The sequence below is a fragment of the Typha latifolia genome, chromosome 1, assembly GCF_019914945.1.
Source record: "Typha latifolia isolate L0001 chromosome 1, TyphaL0001v2, whole genome shotgun sequence".
Classification (NCBI taxonomy): Eukaryota; Viridiplantae; Streptophyta; class Magnoliopsida; order Poales; family Typhaceae; genus Typha; species Typha latifolia.
In genome coordinates this window covers 24,036,014-24,058,885 of record NC_133086.1, presented here as the reverse complement: position 1 = coordinate 24,058,885, position 22,872 = coordinate 24,036,014, and the positions used below count along the sequence as shown (strand labels likewise).

Sequence of the window (22,872 nt, the reverse complement as noted above, 5' to 3'; positions counted from 1 at the left end):
GGTTTTATTTTAATTGGGTCTATTCCCCATTCATTCTAAAAAAAAAACAACAAAGAAAAGGTATTAATGTAATTGCCGACCTGAAAAAAATTAAAATAAGATTACAATTCTTGATTTCACGATCGAACCATCTCAAATATAACAAATAACAGATCGCAAACGTATAAAAAACACAACCGGTGGTTACAATAAAACAGATCGAAACCCAATCTAGACAGCAGCAACATGACAAGCATTAACATCAATTTATCAATTGATAATATTATAGGGATTACGAGAGCATACACAAGTAATTAAGTCGTCAAATCAACCGCGGGAGACGAATTAAGATGGATCACCTCCCTTTCATCCCGGCAAGTTGTGCGAACAACTCATTGGCTACAGCCGTGCTGGAATTGTCCACTGTAGCGTCAAGCGACACCGCCTCGGTCGCAGGAGCTCCCGACACCACCTCCGTCTTATCCTCTGCTTCTGTCTTGGGAGGAGGAGAAGGAGAAGGAGTGGTAGCAACGACAGGGGGGTTGGCATCCTGTAGCTGGAGTGCGTACTCCAAGTTCCAGAGCACGTCGCCCATCGACGGTCTCTCGACCCCGTGCTCGGCCAAGCACTTCTCGGCGGCCTCGGCGAACTTGCTCAACGAGTCTTTATTGATCGTCCCAGCCAGGTTGGGGTCCACGATCTTCTCCAGCAGACCCTTCCGCTTCCACTGCATCGCCCACTCCGCCAGGCTCACTTGCTCCCGCGGCAGAGCTGGGTTGATAGCCGGCCTCGCGCACAATGCCTCCAGGAGTACTACGCCGAAGGAGTACACGTCGGATTTGTCGGTCAGCTGCTGGCACCTAAAGTACTCCGGGTCGAGGTACCCGAAGCTCCCCTTGACCGCGGTGCTGACGTGGGTCTGGTTCATCCCAGGCGCGTCCTTGGAGAGGCCGAAGTCGGACACCTTGGCCACGAAGTTGTCGTCAAGGAGGATGTTGGTGGTCTTGACGTCGCGGTGGATGATCCCTTGCGCAGTGCCGGTGTGGAGGTAGTGGAGTCCCCGAGCGGCACCGATGCAAATCTCAAGGCGCTGTTTCCATGTCAGAGGTTCGTGGTTCTTGCCGTAAATGTGGTCTCTGAAGGGCCCGTTCGCCATGTACTCGTAGACAAGGATCATCTCCGAATTCTCGTCGCAGTACCCGATCAGCGACACAAGGTGCCTGTGGCGGAGCTTGGATAGCATCTGGATCTCGGTCTGGAACTCTGTGATCCCTTGCTCTGACTGTGGGTTACCTCGCTTTACCGCCACCTTGGTGCCATCGTCGAGCTCTCCCATGTACACGTTCCCGAACCCGCCAACTCCTATGATGGAGTTCTGATCGAAGTTTTTGGTGGCCGCTTGCAACTCTGCCAGGGAGAAGTACCTGCCAAGCCCAAGTGTTGACGAGAAGGTATATCCGCTCTTGTGCGAGCCATAGCCAGAGCCCTTGCTAGTCATGAAGCTGGAATGGCCGGTGTGGATAGGGAGGAGCCACGAAGAGAAGCTGTTCCTCCTCTCCCAATCCTGGGGCCTCTTGTACCACTTCACCACCATGGCCCCGAGCCCCGCGAAGGCGCCGAACATCATGGCGAACCCAACGGCCGCAACGGCACGGCGGTTGGAGCTCCCGTCGTCCGCTTTCTGGCCGTCCACGCCGAACTCACCGTCCAAGCTCCCCACTGAGTTGCTTATCTTCATAACCTCGAGGCCGTTGAGCAACGCGTCGATCATGCCGGTGTCCTCGTTCAAGGGACCGATCTGCACAGTGATCCTATCGGTCGCCACGGAGGCATTCAGGACGAAGTCCTTGTAGTACGCCATAGAGAGGCCGGAAGTGATGGTGGAGAGGTCGAGCCCCGAGATCGCCATTAACCCGTTTATGTATACGTTGAAGTAGAGGTCATTGAGGGACTTGCTGATGATGTCGCAGAAGTGCAACCTGACCAAGTACCCGAACGAGGGGTCCACGTCAAGGCGCCACGTCACGTTAAAGTTGGGGCTACCCACACGTGCGTCCGCCATCTTGACGGCGCTGGAGTAGACCGAGTTGGGCGCGATGAGGGGCGATGTACCGTCCGGGTATTCGATTATGCTAGGGGAGACGGACACGTCCTTGGCGGTGGACTTGGATACAATGTACTTGGCGTCTTCGTCCCACGTACGACTGAGCGTGTCATTGCCAGAAGTGATGCTAGACCCGCCGACGTTGAGGCGGTACACAGTCTGATAGGCGGACTGGGAGAGGCCGTCGGTCTCGCCCACAGGGACAAGCGTTGAAGCGGTGTCGGAGATGAGGATGTCTGGAGCGGAGACAATCTCAATGGCATTGATGAACGCGGCCGAGTTGCGGAGAGGGGCGAATTGGAGGGCGAGGTGGTCGGTGGTGGCGTTGATGAGGTACTCCTTGAGCACCCACTTGGAGGGGTCGTCGATTGTGAAGCTGTGAAGGAGGACGTAGTTGTCGGTGTTGACAGAGAAGGTGGCGCGGCTGAGGTCGAAGTCCGTGTTGTTGAGGGCGTAGAAGTGGAGACGGATCCAATGCCAGCCGGGGACGGTGAGGGGGAAGCTGTAGGTTGCCTCGTCGTGGAATATGCGGGCGGAGAGGTAGATAGGGGAAGTGACGCCGGGGGCGGAGGGGACAGAGACCTTGATGGCGTCCTTAGCAGAGAGGAGGTAGTTGGACTGAGCCTCTGTCTTGAAGACGCGGCCGTCAGTCACGTTGACGGTGAACGTTGCCCCGCAATCGATCAGGAAGTTGTCGCGAGGCGTGAACGTCGACGGCGTGTTATCGTCCGAGTCACTCGAGGAGGCTGCCAAGGTTCCAGAGAAGACGGTGAGGAGGAGCAGCAGAAGGAGCTCCATTGATGATCTACGGCGGACCATTCTTGATCCTTTTCTTTTATTTTATATATCCGCTAAAGGATTGGGTATTGAAGTACCTCTCTCGGTGCCTTTCCGATCCCGGAAAGGGGTTCGGGAAGGGGGAGAAAGGGGAAAAAGAAAAGAGAGAAATGTCCGTTACTAAACGATGGATGTTTCATAACCAACTTCTGTGCTGTGCTTTGGACCTTTGGTTGTGTTTGAGGGGGAATTCACCTTGCTTTCTTTAGATAGAGAATGGAATACCGGGTCAACTGCGGAGATCCGGGTGAGTCTCTTGTCCACCAGCATTATAGGCTGACTCCAACCGACCGAACCATTTCTATCTTCCTCCTTTCCTCGCCAACCGCTGTTCTATCCCAAGTTTAGCAACTGAGCTACTTCCATGTCAGCTCTTCCGTCGTCTCCTCTCCATTGCAGTTCTTAGTTGGCGAAGTTCTCGGCAGGATTTTAGTGAGCATCCCCTGCCGTACACAATGTTCTTCGTTATTCCAACAAAAACAATGACTACGTGGAGCTTCTGGCCAGGCAAGCACGGAATGCTGACTCAACCGTCAACATGGTCTGACCGAAACCGGACCCTACGCCTATGCTATGCTTGTTAGTAGCAGCGACTCGTAATATCCACCGGACCTCACGACCGGACTTCTTCCTAAAGAGGTTTATCAAGTGCCGAGTGACAAGAGTCCTCCATCGCAACTAAAAGTCCACAGCATCTTCACAACCTTGCGTTGCACATATATAGGCGCCAAACTGGTGCAGGCTGGCTCAGGGCAGACTGCAGAAAGTGCCTAGATGAAAGTGGGAGGAATTTATAATCTAGGAATGGTTTGGGAGAATTGCGAATCAACTCATTTTGGGCCGCAGGAATTTTGTGCTGTTGGGCCTCCAGAAAAAATCGATTCTCTAAAGCAAGGAGCCTGCCAACACCTGCTAGATTTGTCCTGGACTCCCGGTGGATACCTCACGGTTTCATCATCAGCTTCAAGAAAAGCCAAAATTGGCGCAGCAAATGACTGATTGATGCCGCATTTTACATATTGGTTGATCCAAACAAATGAGCGAGGATTCTTTCTTTCTTTGTTTGTTTGATAGGCCGTGAGAGTACGTCACTTATTTCACAGGAGAGTCCAGAAGGGGCCATGGTGGCCGTAAGGTCGACGCAATACAGCAGACGCGGTAGCTGCACTGCTACTGCGAAGGCACAGAACGGATCCGACGAAATTAAGCGTGATGAGCATGACAGCAATACTGGTACTGATATCTGTATTTCCTTTGGGACCGCCGAGACCGTCACACGTTTCTCGCTGTTCGATTGACCCAACCCCTGCAGCCATACCCCACCCCCTCCCCCATATAATAATACAGTGGCATCACGGTATTTTCTCTTGGAAAGCAGGGGTGGATGCTGAGAGAGAGAGAGAGAGAGAGAGAGAGAGAGAGAGAGGAATGCTTGAGGGCCAAGGAACAAAGCAGACACACCACGCACGCATCCACCAAAGCAACGCAAGAAGTAGTATTATATATATTATATAAAAAGAAAACAATCTTGAGGATGGCCGGATGGGTAATGAGAGAAGGAAAGAGCGAACAAAAAAAATGGTAATCGAAAGAAAAGAAAACAGCGTGGGGATGAGTATCTCGTCTTGGGGATCCTTGAGATTTTGTTCGTACTCGGGTTCGATAAGGAGATATCCAGTCTAGCAGGCTCGTCTCCCTCCCGAGCCTAACTCCGTACCTAGACACCTGCTCGGCTCGTCGTACCTTTTTGACACCAGCAAGCAAGCAAGCCACGAGAGTGGGTGAACAGTGAGTGCTGAGGAGAGAAAAAGAGAGTGCCACGGCAGAGAGAGGGCAAATAAGGGAAAAAATACTTATAAAAATAAGATATTATATAGTAAAGGAAAACGAAGAAAGAAAGAAAAGGAAGGGAGAGCCAGACAGAGAACAAACCATCTGAAGCTGCCGCTGCTGCTCTGGAGTGGACCATACAACGGACGAGGAGAGAGAGAGAGAGAGAGAGAGAGAGAGAGAGAGAGAGAGAGAGAGAGAGAGAGAGAGCTTCTACCTCCGATATTTCTTTTTCGTCGGCATTGACAGAGCTTCCATTTTCTCTCAAAACTAAGTTTACATATGGACAGCTACTCCTCCTGGGAGTAGAAGCACGCAGGTAGTCGTTGTCGAATGTGAGGAGAAGCAAGGGGAGAGCATGGCTGGGGTTGGTGGAGGTGGCGCCAACAGCAGGGCGTCCATTAGCGCCGCGGCGACTGCCATTGACTCCGTGGAGACGCGATTCCACTCTCACCAGAGGGTATGTGAAGTTTCTATGTATTTCTCTCTGCTCTTCGTCGTCTTCTTTCTTCTTTTCTTTTGTCTCCACCTCTCTTGAGCTTAATCTCTCACATAGCCGGTAGTGCATGCATGATTTAGCGGCTTGCTTGTGTTAAATCATTTAGAAATTAACCCTTTGTGCATTTCACCAAGAAAAGGAAAATTGCTTCCCTTCTAATCGCTCTCATAGTCAGATCTAGGGCTAACGCTGGCTGATTGTGCCGTTTTTATTATTTATTTTTATTTGATTAGGTGTCAGTCCTCTTCGTTTCACTTTATTCTGTTTGCAACATTAGAGCTAAATGCTTCTGTATTTCTAAAATAAAATAAAATAATGCTTGATTGCAGTCAAGCTTCTCTCTGCTTCATGCTGGGTATCTGCTTGGTTGCAGGAACAAAATCCTCTTCTTTTTCTACTATTTTGTCCTTTCATACCGTAATCTGATCTGTTCTCCTATTTACAAAGTATAATTTTGTGCGGATCTGGTTTACATTGATGCCTCTAACCGATATTTCTTGTTCTACTGTTAACTCTGGCTTCTTTGATTAGATTGCCTTTCTGTAGTTCTTACTGGTGCTAGTTCCCGATCAAGGTTTGGTAGCTAATTTCCTATGGAACTACCTATATACGACAATCACTACTACCTAGTAGATGTGCATTGAGTGATGAGGTTGGTAAATTGAAGTCTCAATTATTTCAAGTTTTCAACCATGGCTATTTTCCTGGATTTCATAAATTTTGCTTAGTAGGGACTGCAACATCATTGTTGCTTGTTATGTTGAAGGTCAGTAGAACAGAGATTATCCTAGATAAACTAAGTCTATTCTTGTTTTATGGAATGTCCGCTACTCATTAGAACGTGAAGAGTAAAAAACAAACACAAAAAGTAGATAAACTAGGTCTTGCATCTTGTTCTTTGATTGTTCAAACATATGAAATAACTATTCCAGCTCCTGGAAAGTCAACATCTCTCTATTTTTATTTTATCTTCGAGCTACTCCTGAATACATGCATGCTTTCACTAAGTCCAACCTTGCAACAGTATAAAATATATATATCTATATAAATTTTCTCTTGGCTAATTCTTGAAAAGTAGGAGAACCTTTAATTAAGTTCAAGTGAAAGATAAGTGAGGATAAAGCTATCACCTATGTCCAGAGGAGCTAGATTATGCTCACCTAGAAGTGGCGAACTCCATGAATTAAGTAATGGTAGCACCAAATCAACTTGATTTCTATTGTGGTGCTATTACTCAAATCATTCTCAATTATCTCAAAGAGTATAGTTTTGAGTAGGAATCTTCAGTTAATATAGAAGCCTCAATCGATCTGCTTTTTGGCATGACATATTCCACTGTACTTATCTGCCACATCCTTTTCTTGTTATTTTCTTTCCCCTGCTGCTCATTTATACATGAAAACTTCATTTATCACATTTTCCTCACACGTCTGTGATTGACATTTGACATTTAGTCTATTTAGAAACATTAAATACCAGCAAACATGCTATAGCCACAAGAGGAATTTCTTCTTACTTCCACTTCTTTTGGAGCTTCTTCTTTTTTCCCCTTCCTGATTTATCTCCTTTGCAGATTTCTTGGTAAATATGTATTACCTTGTCTTTGACTGACAACAGATTATGTGACCTCGTTGACATCCCCAGTGAGCAAAATTCCTGCAAAATGTCAGCATATGAAACTTTATGCAATAGGACATGATTATTAGCCCGCCAATCAAAGCTATTGTTCATGCTTCTTTTTGAAGGAGAGATAAGCCTGTAACTCCTAAGCCTGATTAATGAAGCTGAAAGTATTGTCATTAGCTTCATAGCATTTTTTTTCCAAATGGCAAGATGTTTATAATTATTTCTAAGGTTGATACCTGTCTGTTTGAGTTTGACTCATAATATATATTAGAAATGCATGTAGTCAAGAATTTCTGTACTGCGTTACCACTCATACTTGCTTCTCTTATTTGGTCAGCGGGGTAGATGGGCAGGCTGTTTTGGTGGATTCTCCTGTTTTCGATCACAAAAAGTAGGGAAACGCATTGTTCCAGCGTCACGTACTCCAGACGGAAGTGCATCGACAAGTCGTGGAAATGGGGCACTGTCTGGTGGGCTTTCTGATCAAAATACCACTCTGAATTTATCTCTCCTAGCTCCACCTTCCTCACCAGCATCTTTCTCAAACTCTGCAATCCCCTCAACGGCCCAATCACCTAGTTGCTTCCTGTCAATATCTGCTAACTCTCCTGGAGGCCCATCATCCACTATGTTTGCCACAGGGCCATATGCTCATGAACCTCAACTGGTCTCACCTCCTTTTTTTTCAACTTTTACAACAGAGCCTTCTACTGCCCCACTGACCCCTCCACCTGAACTAGCTCACCTTACCACTCCCTCATCTCCAGATGTCCCTTTTGCACAGTTTCTTTCCTCTTCTATGGATCTTAAGAGTGCCAGTAAACAGAATGGCATGCCTTTCTTGTCATCAAGCTATGCCGTAGGTAGTGATCTTCAGGCATCGTATCCACTTTACCCTGGAAGTCCTTCCAGCAGCCTCATATCACCAGCTTCTGCTACCCCAAGGACTGGTGTCTCTTCACCTTTTCCTGAGCAGGTTCCAGCACAGTGGAATACTTCTATATCTGCACGTGAATCTCCACATTCTAGGAATGCATCATCAAAGCTATTTGAACTTGATTCTGCAACCTCCAGAAACTTCATGCTGGATACTAGTTTCTTTCGCCCTGCTACTTCTGCACAGTTTTATTTGGACCAGGCACAACATTCATTTCCTTACGGTGGAGGGAGAAAAAGTGTATCCAGAGAGGCTGATGTTTATTCTAGTGGTGGAAACAGACACAGCAAAAACTGCAAACAAGATGTTGAGGAGATTGAAGCCTACAGAGCATCATTTGGATTTAGTGCAGATGAAATTATCACTACGCAAAACTATGTGGAGATATCTGATGGGTATGATGAATCCTTCACTATCTCTCCCCTTGCAAATGACGAAGTTTGTATAGGTGACTACTCATTTATTGGGGAGGCCAATGGAAGTAAAAAGATGGAGAAAGCGCTGTTAGATATGCAGGATGACGGAAGTAAGAAAATAACAGATCAATTTGCTAATGGAGTTCATTGTAAAGTGCTGGATGACAGCAGCACACTTACAGGTAAATGGTGTTGAATCTTCTACCTGTGCCTAAACTGATATACTGTGTTTCTTGGTATATTCAATAAACTTTGTCACTGTACTTTACAATTCATGATTTCATACAGATTTGCATAGATAAATTCATGGGTTGGATATGTGCTACTGCTAACATCTAACTACTACATATTTCTCTCATTTGACAAATCTAAAGATTATTCTTTTGCTAGTAGCATGCCTCAACAGCAGAGTATGATGTTTATAAAATGTTGTTATTTTTGTTGTTTGCTATTTTCTCCACTTCGCCATTACAGTCTTTGCCCTTATGCGATGTTGCAGGTTTTAAGTCAGACTGCAGATTTCGAGGTGCTGATATCTTATTAGAAGATGGTCTTAGGAAGGCAACTTCTCTAAAGAACTCAGACATTCAAGTGAAGAGATCTCCACCTGGCAAGTCGTGCTCAGATGCAGAAATCGACTATAGGAGGGCAAGAAGTTTAAGAGAAAATAATCGCATTCTGGTGTGGCGTACCTCATTGCCATAACAGCAAATCGTGTACTAATCCGTAGGGTAGCTTTAGATTCTCTACTGTTCCTTGAGAAGTTTGGACTGGGTTTCAGAATATCAATCTTTCAATTCCATCAATGATCTTAATTCCTGATAGTGCTCTGACACTGCCATCATCTACTTGATTCCTGACTATTTATAGCATGTTTTTGGAATAGGTGTCTTGAATAATACGTGTCATTTGCTAGAGTTTCATAGACATGGAAATGGATGATGGAGATAAAGCCGTTGCAGGAGCAATTCTAGCCTTCGGTCTCAATGATAAAAAGAGAAAACAAACAATTCTGCAGGGCGGAAAGTCAGTCAACCTATTGAATGGAAATGGTGGTAAACGACAAAAAAATCCATAGTGAGTGCCCAGGGCGGTCACTTTGTCCTCTGTTTTAGAACATTGGTATCTTCTGTAGCGAGAGGTATTAAATTGGCAAAGACAACAAAAGAGTTTTTATCCAAACAAGCGCTTTTCCAAACCTTATCAAAATAGATTAAATTTCAAACTTAATAAAAAAAAGTCTATTTTATTATAGCCGTTAGGAAAATGCCAAGTATTTTATTTTTAGATGAACTTAACATCTTGTTTTCTAAGTAAAATGCTGAACTTGTTAAAATTTTATTTTTAAATAAAAATGTTGAATAGTTCAGATTATATTAATTCAGTATTTTTCTCAGTAAAAATATTAGACAAAAAATTAAAATTTAGATGAGTTATTGTTTTTTTTTTGTGTGTTTCTAAACGCAATTAGCTTTATGGAATAGCTGTGCCATTTCAATTATATATATATTTTTGTACTTTTATCTATATCTTTCACAAGTTTTAATCAAAATCATTCATTCCTCTCATCTTTGTAATAACTAACATTATTACATTACAAACTAAGTTTGACCTTTTAAATTATCTTTTTTTTAATAAACACTAAATATTTCAGCATTTTTCAATTAAACTTATTATCAGTATATATATATTTTCAAGTAAATGCTAATTAATTTAGCATTTTATTAGCGACTATAGTGAATTAAAATTTTTTAGTATTAAGTTTGAGTTGAGATCTAATATAGTTCCGAAGAGGACTAGTTTGGTTAAAAAAAACTCTACAACTAGCGGAAAATAGAGGTCGTGTTCTATCAACTTAACAAGACAGATGAAAGAGGTAGAACTTCTCATCTATTTGATTTGCAATTTGGTTGGATTATAATCATCATAGTCGTGAGAGTCATAATCCATAACCGGTAGTGTAGAAAATTACAGAAATTTACAAGACAACAGATTACCAAGATCTCTACCTGGTTAAATCAATAGACATTAATAATATTTTCAATAATCCCTCACTCCATTTGAATAAGGCTACTACTAGAATAATTATTCTAATTTCTTATACTAAAAGATAGCGAATACCAACATAAGCTATTTTACTGTATAGTTGTACACTTTTATAGTATCTAATAATTACAATTGATTTAACATAAAATTGATATTAAAGTATTAGATAACAGTCAAATTGTATTGAGAATCGATGATTTTTTAAACCAAATGATCAAACTAACTACCTGGATTGGACTTAAAGAAATAATATTGAATAAATTTGTACTTTTGTAAGTTTTAATTAATAAAAAGTGTAAATTATATATATAATATACCCCACTACGTACAAAGATATACATTCTTCATCGTACTACCATAATACCATTATATTACCTCAGTATCTGCATAAAAAATAAAAAAAAACTCCCCGCACCTTTGCATGATAATATTCCGACGTACCCTCACTGATTCATAAACAACAAAAAAAACCCTAACCAAACATTACAACAGTTTGTAAATGAAATTTGTGAACAAGTGTAGTGTAAGAAGACGAAGATGCAGAGTTCTTATTGCATTACGGAGAAATAATCATGGAGTGGCAGGTATTTTATTTTTGCAGTATGGAGAGATAACCACTTAGTGTCGTATTATAATCCTGCTCTACAAACTAGTTTGTCCGCACATGTGTGGGGGTCTTTGATGGCGAAAGGCGGTGAATCTCGATAGGAATCGAACTAGTCCACAACCCCAAGATTGTTATCCTCGACGAGCCCACCTCCAGGTTCAATAGCTTATTCGCACACTAGAAAGTGGAGATACTCAAATCCATGGCGGAGAGCAGACGCGCACCATCACCTTCAGCATCCACTAGCCATCTCCCAAATTGTGAAGCCCTTCAATTCCATCCTACCTCACCTACAATGGAAGGAGAGAGCTAGATGGTGGGATAGCTAAATAAGAGCATAGTGTCAGGGACTTATGATTTTTAGTGATCTGGCAAGTTCGTGCTTCAACTTCTTCGCAAGAAGAAGTAAACCTCGAAATCTAAATGGATATTTAGGTACTACACCAAGATAAGTAGGTTTATAACAAGAAAAAAATATTCTTATTCCATAAATGAATGGAAGCTTCAAACTTTAATGCCTCGTCCACTTGTAAAATAAGTATTCTAATTTTTAATACTAGAAAGAGAGAGATAATACCAATACAAATTATTTTATTATTTAGTTGAATAATAGTATAAGGAGTAATAATTATATTTGATGTGATATAAAGTTGGTAGTAAAGTATTAAAGAATAGTGAATTTGTATTGGAAATTAGTGATGTTTTATACAAAATGACAAAATTCTTATTGAAAGTAAAGTATTAGTAATAATATATATATTTTTAATTTTAATATATTTTATTACAAATGAGGACTTAAACTGCTCCACATATTCATATTAGGGCAAATGTGGACTTACAAATATGTGGTGCAAAAATATATACAAGTAGTGCATGACAGCGCGGATAGATAGTCATGTAACGTATGGTCGTGCGTGGTAATACGAATATATAGCCATATAATATGTTGCAATGCTAATACGAACATATAGTTATGTAGTGTATGATAATGTGGATGCATAGCTACATAGTGTTTGGCAATGCAGTATGTGACAATGCGAGGCAGTAGAGACTTTTCTTTGTACTGTGTTGTAATACGAATATCATAGTGTATTTATATGACATGACTATTTTTTGAAAAAAAAAGAGATGAAAGAGAATGAATCTTAATTATAGCTGAGATGATGTGTAATTAAATGATATTTAATCTAAGAGTAATATTATAATTATGAATTATTATTAAATTATTTTTTAAAGTTATATGAAATAAAATGAGAAAGAACGATGAATTAGTATAACTAAATAAGCTAAATCTATATACACCAGAATAAGACTATCCATAAGTGAACAGGGGCTGAAGTATTGGCTGTTTCAAAGGTGGGTCCCCATAGGTGAAGCCGTGCAAGCATCTCTGCAGCAGGAGCAATTGAGCATTGTATCTATATATATTCTATTTGCATGGAATGAGAAGCAAGTAGAGATAAAATAGTTCAGCAAGTATTGATAGCACTAGATGTTAAAACATATAAGATGCACGCATCACAAGCATCTACATGGTAACAAGAAAAAATCATGAAGATCCACTTGGAACATGGTTATTATAAGAAATAGCGATTTTAGCATAATTCAGCTGGAATTATTCAGAAACAGAAATAAAATTCTGAAATTATGTACTACGGCAATCAAATTGACATGCAACAATCCAAACATAATGTGCATGCTGTCATTCTTAAATTTATTAGGGTCGAAAACTAATCATACATATACTTTTAGTCCGAATATGGATATTTACAGATAGCAAAAAAATAAATTAGTATCCTAACTAAATAGATACAAATATATGTATGATCCCTGATCCAATGTTGAATGGATAAGAAGACAGTAGAGAATGGATCAGAAGTAACATAACATACCCAAAGGCAAATTGATAAGAAGTAAAATTAATACATTATATGTTCTTCTGAAGTCACGCATGGTAATTATTCAAGAAAAGATCTTCTAGATATGTTAGCATATAATATTAAAAGCATTTCTCAGGACAATGTGCATGTTTGCAGGCTCAATATACCACGTACGTTTCTGTTAGCAAGCAGTAGTAAAACATGGTAATTATTCAAGACAAATCTTGCTACTGTTTCTTCTCCAGGAACCTTTTGAACAAAGTCATGTTTTGGAATCATCACAGAGAGTATTTTAACTTGTGGTAATGGGATGAAAGGTTCTCCATATGCATCCCATCATCACACTTCTGAACCTAAGTGTCATGTACTTTTCCTAAGATGAAGCAGGAAATTCAATCGTAAGACAAATATCCCCTCAAGAAATTTCGGGTTCACAATGTTGATGAAGTTCACACATAGTACTATACTTATGTAGTCTAGGTGTTACTCTTTCAAAAAAAACCCCCTTAGGCTGCTACATTTACCTTCTGCATAATACAGTTCTGTCTTGGATTTCAAAGACACGAGAGACGAACCCCCCAAAAATGGGCACTATTTCTAGTACATACGCATTTACAACCTGTAATAGAATACATAAATGACTCACATTAGACAGGTTTATATAATTATAAGTTAGAAATCAACAAAAAGGGAAATAGACAGAAAGAAGGATTGCTACCCTGGTACTTTCTAACGAATAGCAAAGGCCCCTCGGAAATCATTAAAGGAAACACTGTCAATGAGGATATAGATAGATGCCGAAGTGGAAAATATAACTTTGCAAAGATTTTTAATCAGATCCATGGGCTTCCTCTTCAGACTTCTGGAACCTACACTCCATCTGCCATGCGACCATAATAAGAAAAGGCAGCATGAATAATCCCAGAGAAGACCACGATATCCGTAAATTCAATTGATGGAATTACGCTGAGGCATGGCTACACAAAACACCATATAGAAATGCTCTCAAGGATTTCATGCCTCGCCATCTGTATTGTTTTTCCTGTGATTGGCATTTCACAAAGAAGTTCTGTAGGAAACATCTAATTTTGGGTTTTGTAAAATTTTACTCTAGAAATAAAATATGCCTTCAATGGATGATCCATGAAATTATACTAAAAGAGTAAAGTATCTGGTTTTGTAAGAATGACCATGATTTATAAGGACAAGTTAATCAAGCTCCTATAAGGGAGTAAGTAAGAAATTCATGTACCTTTTTCATCCTGAGTTTATTCTTTAAATAGGTTTACATCAACCAGGAGAAGAACCTTTAGTTTTTTCTTAAAGACAGATTAGGTAACCAAGTAGTATCTGTGTATTGGAGGATGAATAGATGATAGGAATCCTACGAATCAGCAGATTATAGAATCTGATGAATAACATTCTTGTTGTAGTGCATGCTTGGCAGAGTCAACTGAGGAACTTCAAACATCTGCAAAAGCCTTGAGCTTCATTTAGGGATGGTAAACCTTCCACTCTGTCAGTTATAGACCAAATTCTAGAGATTGCAATAAATATTGCATTCCCACAAGTGTTGGCTGAGACAGGTTAAATGTGCTGTATATGGATCGCCATAAAAAATTCACGATCCGACCATGTCAAACACTTATTGTAACATTGCCAGTTCATGTTTGTTTTCCTGTTTGTGCCACAAGAATAATCTTCTTAGGAAGGCTCAAGAAGCAGTAGGATACCCTTGGCTGCAAAGCATGCAATCCTATTACTGACCTGAAATAATCACTGGACAGCAACTGATTAATCGACGCTTGTTATTTGTCCAGTGTAATAAGTAATAACATTATCATCTTATCAAGAAGTCAACAAACAGCTGATTCTACCAATTCAAACTTCTCTTTGGTATGAGATCCCATCTCTGACTCTAAATCAAAACAGAAGGGAAACCTAGAAGCTGGACGATATCCTTCATCCGTCATGTGCTTTGTTAGTCTTCTCACATTTGCATATATCTCCTCCATATAGGGGTGCTGCAGGTCTCCAACAACAAACACATGGAACCTGTTCTTTAACTCCACCCAACTGCACCCTGGCTCTTTGCTTACTCCTCGAAGCCTCATCATTCTTCTCACCCGCTCCACATCATCCCACCTTCTCTGGACAGCATAAATGTTTGACAACAAAATATAAGCAGAAGAGTCTTGTGAACCCAATTCCATTAGCTTCTCTCCAGCATATGCTCCTATATCAAAATTCCTAAAGCTACGACAAGCCCCTAGAACTATACGCCACAAACACGTGCCATGATCAACGGGAACTGATGCTATGAAGTCCCTGGCTTCCTTGAGCATTCCAGCTCTGGTAAGAATATCAACCATGCAGGCATAGTGTTCCAGCCTAGGAGCTAACCCATAATCATTGAACATCGATCTAAAGTAAGCCCAACCTCTCTCAACTAAGCCCATATGGCTACAAGCACAGAGTACATTAATGAACGTGACATGGTCCGGTTTCATGTCCTGTTTCATTTCCTCAAAAAGATCCAGAGCATCATTTCCATGCCCATTTTGTGAAAATCCGGATATAATTGAGTTCCATGCGATGGTGTCCCTTTCAGGCATTCTTCTAAAGATAAGAATGCAATCTTCAAGGATACCACACTTTGCATACATGGTCGATAGAGCACTCCCAATGGGAGCCCCTAAACCGAATCCATATTTGATAGAATGAGCATGCATTTGCCTCCCTTGTTCCACAGCTGCAAGGCTAGAACAAGATCTAACAACACTAGTTATTGTGAGAATATTAGGCAAGATGCCCTCCTTTTCCATTCGCCCATACAATGTTAGAGCCTCTTCGTGCTCTCCATTCTGCACATGTCCTGCTATCATCGCTGTCCACAGGACAATATCAGCCTCCTGCAACTGATAAAAGCCTTTTCTTGCATCAGCAACCTGGCCACATTTTGCGTACATGTCCACCAGTGCACTTTTGACATATACTTGGAGCTCAAATCCCAGCTTCAACAGGTAACCATGAGTTTGCTTTCCTTCAACCAAAGCCGCTGCATCGCTACATGCATTAAGGACCCCAACAAACGTAAATTCACTAGGCCTGATCCCTGCATATTGCATTTGTGAGAACAAAGACAGAGCATTTTTGGAATCGCCATTTTGCGCACACCCAGTAATCATTGCTGACCATGTAATGGAGCTCTTATCACTTGATGTTTCAAACATCAGTAGTGCATTGTCCAGGTCTTCACATTTTGCATACAAGGTGACAAGAGAATTTTTGACGGATAAAAACGAGGACAAACCATTTTTGATAGCAAGACCATGGATCTGCTTACCAGTTTCCAGAAAACCCGAAAGATTCACGGCACTGAGAACACTAGTCATGACAAACTCATTCGTGTCGCAATCTCCTTCCTGTAGCATCAATCTGAACAACTGCAGAGCCTCGATGGAACACTTATTAACAGCATATCCCGAAATCATGGTGGCCCAAGAGACCGAATTCCTTTGAGGCATCCTATCGAACACCTTCTGAGCATCTAAAACAAGTCTCAGCTTGCAATACATATTGAGCAGAGAGCTCCCAAGGAACACATCACCACAATCTGCTGTCTTGATAGCAACACAGTGAGCCTCTCTTCCAATTCCACTGCCATCAGTATCCATCGAGCATGACGCAGCCGTGAAAACACCCGCAAATGTGAAGGGATTGGGCAGGACGCAGACACCGCCTTCGGCCCGCATCCTCCGAAAGAGATCGAAGACGACAGCAGCTCCCCTGGGGCCTTGCTGGGCGTAGGAGTTGATGAGGGAGTTCCACGAGACGACGTCCCTGGCCTCCATCTCCTCGAACGCCGTCAAGGCCTGGGATAGGTGGCTGCACTTGGCGTACATGTTGACGATGCTATTGGCGAGGAAGACGTCCGACCAAGAACCGACCTTGACGATGTGGGCGTGGAGGGATCGACCTCCATCGACGCTTCTCTGCTCGGCGCACCGGAGGAGGAGGCGGAAGAGGGATTGAGAGGTGGTCATCCCCAGGTAACCAGCGGAATCACGTCGAGGCTCTGGTTCAAGTATCTCTTTTGAGAGGCCGTCATCCCCAGGTAACCAGCGGAGCCGATTGGAGTGGAGACTACTAAGCCCTTCAGCCTTTTGGCTGATTCAGAACCCGATGTAGCCGACAAAGGAAAACAATCGTCTGAGGTGGAGACTACTAATCCCGTACCTGCTGTTGAAAATGCAGAGGCCGGCCGCCCTACCTAAACTAATCATCATATCGGTCCCTAGGCCCCATTGCTGGAAAGGCTCGGCTTCAAAACCGTACGTGGAGCTTCCGCCTCATACGGCTCCTCTAGGAATGGGGGTAGGCCCAGCCCAGGCTTGTGCGGTTAAGGTTGTTGTACACGACCTCAGTTGAGCATGAAGTTAGAGACGGCGATCGCAGGTTCGCCAGAGGAGAGGGTGTTGCGAGCAAGATTGCACAAACAAAGCCCTCCTGCCCGCAGCCCTATTCTATAAATTAGGCTGGCTACGTTACAGATAACCGCAGAACGAACAATGAATCCCCAACGACAAACGAAGAACGGGGCGGGGCATTTTCGGGGAGTAGCTCGCTTCTTCAGAAACTTCCTGTCACATACATTAAGGGAGCCATCGAAAGGTGACTGAAACACCAGAAACGGGGACTACCCGAGCTAATGATAGAGGCAAGAACACTTTCCGGCCAACTCCCATTAATTGATCATAACGATATCGTGGAAATGCTGAATCACATCGAGGCTCTGGTTCAAGTGTCTCTTTTGAGAGGCATTAATATATTTGTGAAATGTGGGACCACTACGAATTGTGGGGCGGTCCCTGACTCGACGAGATGTTTATCTCCTTCATTGCTTTGCTTCTTCGTCTTTGCCCTACCCTCATCCCTCCCTCCCTAGCTTTCTTGTTCCTTTCAAGGGCGGTATCTTGACCATGGCAGCAGTGGTGGCTGTGACAGCGTTTCCTTCTCCTGCTCAACTCCATAGCCACGGCCATAATAAGGCATCTCCTACTCCCCACTTGAAGAGGCGCTCCAATGGCCGCCTTCCTCCCTTGCTTTGCTAGATGCGATCGGGCCATGGCCCATGTGGATGTGAGTACTCGTGTTCTCTGACGATTTGTTTCAAAAGATATGCATAAGGTGGTGTACTACAGCACTGGCGACCGACAGACCCCAAGCTCTGAGGGAGATGATGATGGTGAAAGCTTGTCCTGTAAGCTCTCCCTTATTGCGTGCTTCGATTTCTATCTCCCTTACAAATGCCATACTGTTTTATATGCTAACCATTTAAGTAACTTATTATTAGGAGATGTATACTGCCCACATTAGGTAACAAAATAGTTAGGCATAATCTATTAAAGGTAGAAAATAAGATGGGTTGATTTCGTGAAAATTTTCTAGGAAAAAAATAGGCATCTTTAACATTGACCCGCATTCCTCAGGAAATTCCTGGTAGTGGTAGGAAGAAGATGGCATATAAGAAGACTTGGTCTCAGGTCAAGTAATGTATTAAGACTGGAGAAGTCTGCAGAGAAGCACAAACATTTTCTTACATTAGTTAGAACGTGATATTGAGACGAGATAGAGCCTAGCAAAAGGCATGCCTTGTTGTATAACCTAATATTGAGATGAGGTTACAATCTAGCCGTTTTTTCATGTATATGTAACCTTTGCTGTAAAGCTTCATATGTTCATCTATAGTCAGCAGTACTTGTTCCAATGTAGTGCAATCAAAGGTTAGTGCAGGTGAGTAGAATGGATGATAAGAGAAAGCAACTTACACTGTTGATTTAACAAGCATACGTGTTTTATTGTACAAGAATTAAGTATAGTCCTATTTGGTTGGAGCCAAGGTAATAGAATTGCCATCATCTTTGTAATCTTCTGAAGTTGTTTGTACTGAAGACAGCATAAATTGAAAGATGAGATCACATAGTAAAATTGAATGTGATGTCGACTTATAAGGTTGCAAGCCAATTGATATACCAATCAAGATACGGAAAACTTAGTTAATCTTTTGTTTACTTCTTCTTCTCTTCTTAATAGTAGTCGGCACGTGCAAACATGACGTCTTGGTTTTCAGTATGCTGATGCAGTTGATGTGATCTTAGATTAAAAAAACAGATGCTCTCATTATCTGCACCTGCTCACTATATTTGCACAACACCTAATTTTTATCAAAGCTATTACTTAAAGAATTTACTATGATTCTTAGTTGCTGTTAGATTAGCTAAAGTCGCAAGTGATGTAAAGGCTGCTGATATTCGTGTTCTGTTTGTGAAGCTGCTGATCTATTGGACTAGGTTCTTCATCATTGTCACAGCATTTTCTTGCCCTCAAATTGGCTAGTATCAACTTCTTTTTACTGTGGCATCTCGTTGTTTCATGGCTGCATGTAGGTTATAATGAACACTTTTGAAAAATGGCCTCACTCAACTCCAGACTAAATTTATTCATGTTCTCGGCTTAACTCTTTTCAGTTGTGCCATTGATTTATTGGGCAAATTCAAACTTCTTTCTTTTCTCTGCTGCAGTTCCAGAACAACAGGCATTGCTGAGCAACAGTTTAGCAAATCTGCAGCTGGCGATACAAAACCAAACTCCTGGGCATTGTTGGACTCTGGCAAGCTTTCCTCTATCTCTACTTAAGTTCATAATGTAGTAGATTAATTTCATCTACTCCTTTCTCAACAACCACAATGCCCTTATTTAGGTTCAATGATTTCATGTTGTTGCAATCCAGGTTAACTGAATCAAATTGGTAGTTCTTATAAACTGCCAATTTACTTGTTTTGCCACATTGCTCTTTCTTCCTTTAATTGATTGCACTTGAAGTCATTCATTCCCATTACCTTTCAAGATAGATTAATTAATCTAAAGAAAAACAAATCTAGCAATTATCGACAGCATTTTCCCTCCATTCGAAATATTAGGACCTCTTTGTTGCCCCCCCCTCTATAGCTGTCTTCTTTTATTCCCCTTGCAAATGTATCTTCACATAGATTTATAGATTTAAAGATGCTCTACATACCTACATACCTATTTAATGATTTCTTCTTTTTATTTTCCTTTTTCTTTGCAAGTGATGTAGTTATTGTCGATATATTTCTACTGCAGCAGAGAGCTTTCTACTACTTAGAAGAGTACTGCGGCAACGCTACCCCTATTGAACTACCTTCCTATACTCCATCTCCATTTTGCAGCTGAGAGACAGGAGGAACAAATTTAATTTCTTAGGAAAAGCATCGAACTCTTGGTTTTGTTTATCACTTGCAATCTGGGCAACACTTTACATTCCATCAAGCAGAAGAGCTTCTTGATTCTAAAATTTCTGCGCCAACAATACATTCTTTTCATGGCACTTCATCTGTTATTAGAGGTTCTACACGTACAGCCTTCTAGTAACTTATTAAAACGAGACATCATCGGTGGCTGGTTCCATCTGATCTGCGTTAGCCCTTCTTCCAGCTTCAGATGTTTGCATTGAAAGTACGAAAGTGTAAATGTAATATGGCTTCTTAATTTCCTTGTATATCCTCACATATTAGTCTTTATATTATGATGCACACGTAATAATTCAAACCTGCACCAGCAAAATCACAGGCCATGAAAAAATTACTTTGAGCGCTGTTACGGTAATTTTAGTTTGTATTTCAGCAGCCGTATTGTCATGTTCAGAGAGCTAGCTGGGAAGAAGTAGAAAAAGAGTCGTATCAGTTCTTTGTTTTCCATAAGAGTTCTTAAGTCACTTGACGTGAATATGAGGATATGATATATATCCCCACGGATCCCTTTTCTGTAAAAATCATTATCTTCCATAATACAATAGCTCTCTTCTCTCTATTTGAGGAAGGAGAAAACCATTAATCAAGGCTAATTGCTCTCATCTGAGTAGTTAGAAAAGGGATTTGAGATGGTTAATCTCAGATCAGTACACGTATCATTTAATGAGATCCACTGCAGATTCTAGGTCGGTCCGACCCGTTATCAAACTTCTAGGAGGCCCAGGATTGTAATTGAACCAAACTTGAGTCGGATTGATAATTGTGGCAGTCCGGATAGAATGAAAACGATTCCGATTGGGATTCCTACCCATAATTCTCAAAAGTATATTAAGGATTCGAAACATCTTAAAAAACCAACACTCGCGTAGGTTTTCAAGACGTCGCCTCCCCTTTCTTTACTCCAATAAACCCAACAACAACCATGGGAGGCTCAGAAGAAATATCAATTACTCTAATAGAGGAAGGAAGGGATTGCGATGCACCTAAAGGAAGTGGTGGCGATGGTGGGGCCACCTCCGCCCAAACCGTAGGAAACATCGTGATCTCTATCTTGGGTACGGGTGTCTTGGGTCTCCCCTACGCATTCCGCTTTGCTGGTTGGCTTTCAGGTTCCATCGTTGTCACTATCGTTGGTATCGTCATCTACTATTGCATGATGCTTCTCGTAAGTATCCTGTGAAGAAACGTTATCAATATATATATATATATATATATATATATATATATATATATATATATATATATATATATATATATATATAAATAAATAAATTAAGAAGTCACTTACATATACATTCATCGATCTGATGGATCATGTGCAGATCCAATGTAGGAAGAAGGTAGAGCAAGAGAACAGCTCGATCCGATGCTACACGTTGGGTGATCTCGGCGCTGCGGCCTTCGGAACATGGGGGCGGTACGTGACCGAGTTCCTCGTGTTCATCTCGTACGCGGGAGGTTCAGTGGCCTCTCTCCTATTCGTGGGCCACAATCTCTCCTCCCTCTTCACCTTCCACCACCGCCCCATACCCGCCTCCGCCTTCGTCTTCCTCATCCTCCTCCCCGTCCAGGTAGCCCTCTCCTTTATCCGCTCGCTCTCCGTCCTCGCCCCCTTCAGCGCCTTTGCCGACGTCTGCCTTGTCCTCGCCATCGCCATCGTCCTCTCCGAAGACGTCCGGCAGCTTAGGGTGAATAATAGTAATTATCATGATCATGGTGGTGCTCTCGCGTTTCGCGGGTTCTGGGGTTCGTCCTCGGCGGCCGGGGTGGCCACGTTTTGCTACGACGGGTTCGGGATGACGCTGGCGCTGGAGTCGTCCATGGCGGAGCGGCGGAGATTCCCGTGGGTGCTGTTCCAGGCCCTCTTCGGGGTCACTAGTGCCTATATCTTCTTTGGGGCCTTTGGGTACTTGGCCTTTGTCGATGATACCAGAGATGTCATAACGCTCAATCTTTCCGACGCCTGGCCTGCTACCGTCGTTAAGGTAAGCCCTAATCACACTCTTCCTTGGAACGTACTTTTTTTTTTTTCTCCTTATATATGTATATAAGAGATAAAACTGAAGTGGGTGTGAACGAATGAACGAACGATCAAATTAATATACACAGGTCGGTCTCTGCATTGCTATCGCGCTGAGCTTACCGACGACGCTGCGCCCGATCAACGAGATCATAGAGACGAAGATGGAGGCGAGCAGATGGTTCCATAAACTGTGTATCGGTTCACCAAGCAAGAATCGCGCGGGCCTCCAAGCTGTGCGGTTGTTGGTGATTGTGATCTTAGCCATCGTAGCTACTTCTGTTCCAGGATTCACGGAAATCATCTCATTCACTGGGGGCACAGTCTGTGCGCTGCTCTCTTTCGTCTTGCCGGCTATGTTTCACCTTAAGCTCATGGGCCTTTCCTTGACTCTCTGGCAACGAGTAGTCGACTACATTGTTCTTTGTATTGGTTTCTTGTTTACCGGCTACAGCACATATGCTACTATCTCAGGTCAAGCTATGGGCTCCTGACTGGACACGTACGATACTCATGTAATTTGAATTAAACGTGCAAATTGATTTTATTAGTAAGGCTCCTTTTCTTTTCATTTCCCCTCCTTTTGATACTCATGTACAAAATGCTTATGTTACTCAAACCAACTAGCGTAATTGCACAGAAAACTATGTATTGGGCCGAATCCTTTACTGATGGTTCATATTAATGAGTCTAGCAGCTGTATGTATAACATAGCTACAAAAGCTAAAATGCGAAGAAGACTAGTGAGTGAATACGG

At 42.3% G+C, this 22,872-nt stretch overlaps 4 protein-coding genes across 6 annotated transcripts; 2 read left to right on the top strand and 2 right to left on the bottom strand.

The window, feature by feature from the left end:
- Positions 1 to 63: 63 nt before the first annotated feature.
- LOC140788316 (probable receptor-like protein kinase At4g39110) lies at positions 64 to 3,020 on the bottom strand. The gene has a single exon (XM_073137526.1). The coding sequence runs from the start codon at positions 2,900 to 2,902 to the stop codon at positions 335 to 337; it is 2,568 nt and encodes an 855-aa protein (XP_072993627.1). The 5' UTR covers positions 2,903 to 3,020; the 3' UTR covers positions 64 to 334.
- A 1,737-nt stretch (positions 3,021 to 4,757) lies between these two features.
- Positions 4,758 to 9,072, top strand: LOC140802726 (uncharacterized protein At1g76660-like). The gene is made up of 3 exons (XM_073158290.1): positions 4,758 to 5,210; positions 7,213 to 8,410; positions 8,728 to 9,072. The coding sequence occupies exons 1-3, from the start codon at positions 5,109 to 5,111 to the stop codon at positions 8,931 to 8,933; spliced, it is 1,506 nt and encodes a 501-aa protein (XP_073014391.1). The 5' UTR covers positions 4,758 to 5,108; the 3' UTR covers positions 8,934 to 9,072.
- A 1,726-nt stretch (positions 9,073 to 10,798) lies between these two features.
- LOC140786804 (pentatricopeptide repeat-containing protein At2g33680) lies at positions 10,799 to 16,807 on the bottom strand. 2 transcript variants are annotated; one of them, XM_073135486.1, is made up of 4 exons: positions 14,014 to 16,807; positions 13,480 to 13,803; positions 13,286 to 13,380; positions 10,799 to 11,171 (listed from the first exon to the last, which is right to left on the bottom strand). In XM_073135486.1, exon 1 carries the CDS (start codon positions 16,805 to 16,807, stop codon positions 14,618 to 14,620), a length of 2,190 nt encoding a protein of 729 aa, XP_072991587.1. In that variant the 3' UTR covers positions 10,799 to 11,171; positions 13,286 to 13,380; positions 13,480 to 13,803; positions 14,014 to 14,617. The 2 variants fall into 2 exon arrangements, with proteins under 2 accessions (XP_072991587.1, XP_072991579.1); XM_073135478.1 differs by lacking the exon at positions 10,799 to 11,171 and having other exon boundaries at positions 13,251 to 13,380.
- A 740-nt stretch (positions 16,808 to 17,547) lies between these two features.
- On the top strand, positions 17,548 to 22,686 carry LOC140786817 (amino acid transporter ANT1-like). 2 transcript variants are annotated; one of them, XM_073135507.1, is made up of 5 exons: positions 17,548 to 18,024; positions 19,346 to 19,434; positions 19,932 to 21,260; positions 21,418 to 22,080; positions 22,205 to 22,686. In XM_073135507.1, the coding sequence occupies exons 3-5, from the start codon at positions 21,018 to 21,020 to the stop codon at positions 22,607 to 22,609; spliced, it is 1,311 nt and encodes a 436-aa protein (XP_072991608.1). In that variant the 5' UTR covers positions 17,548 to 18,024; positions 19,346 to 19,434; positions 19,932 to 21,017; the 3' UTR covers positions 22,610 to 22,686. The 2 variants fall into 2 exon arrangements, with proteins under 2 accessions (XP_072991608.1, XP_072991599.1); XM_073135498.1 differs by having other exon boundaries at positions 19,346 to 21,260.
- The last annotated feature ends 186 nt before the right edge of the window (positions 22,687 to 22,872 follow it).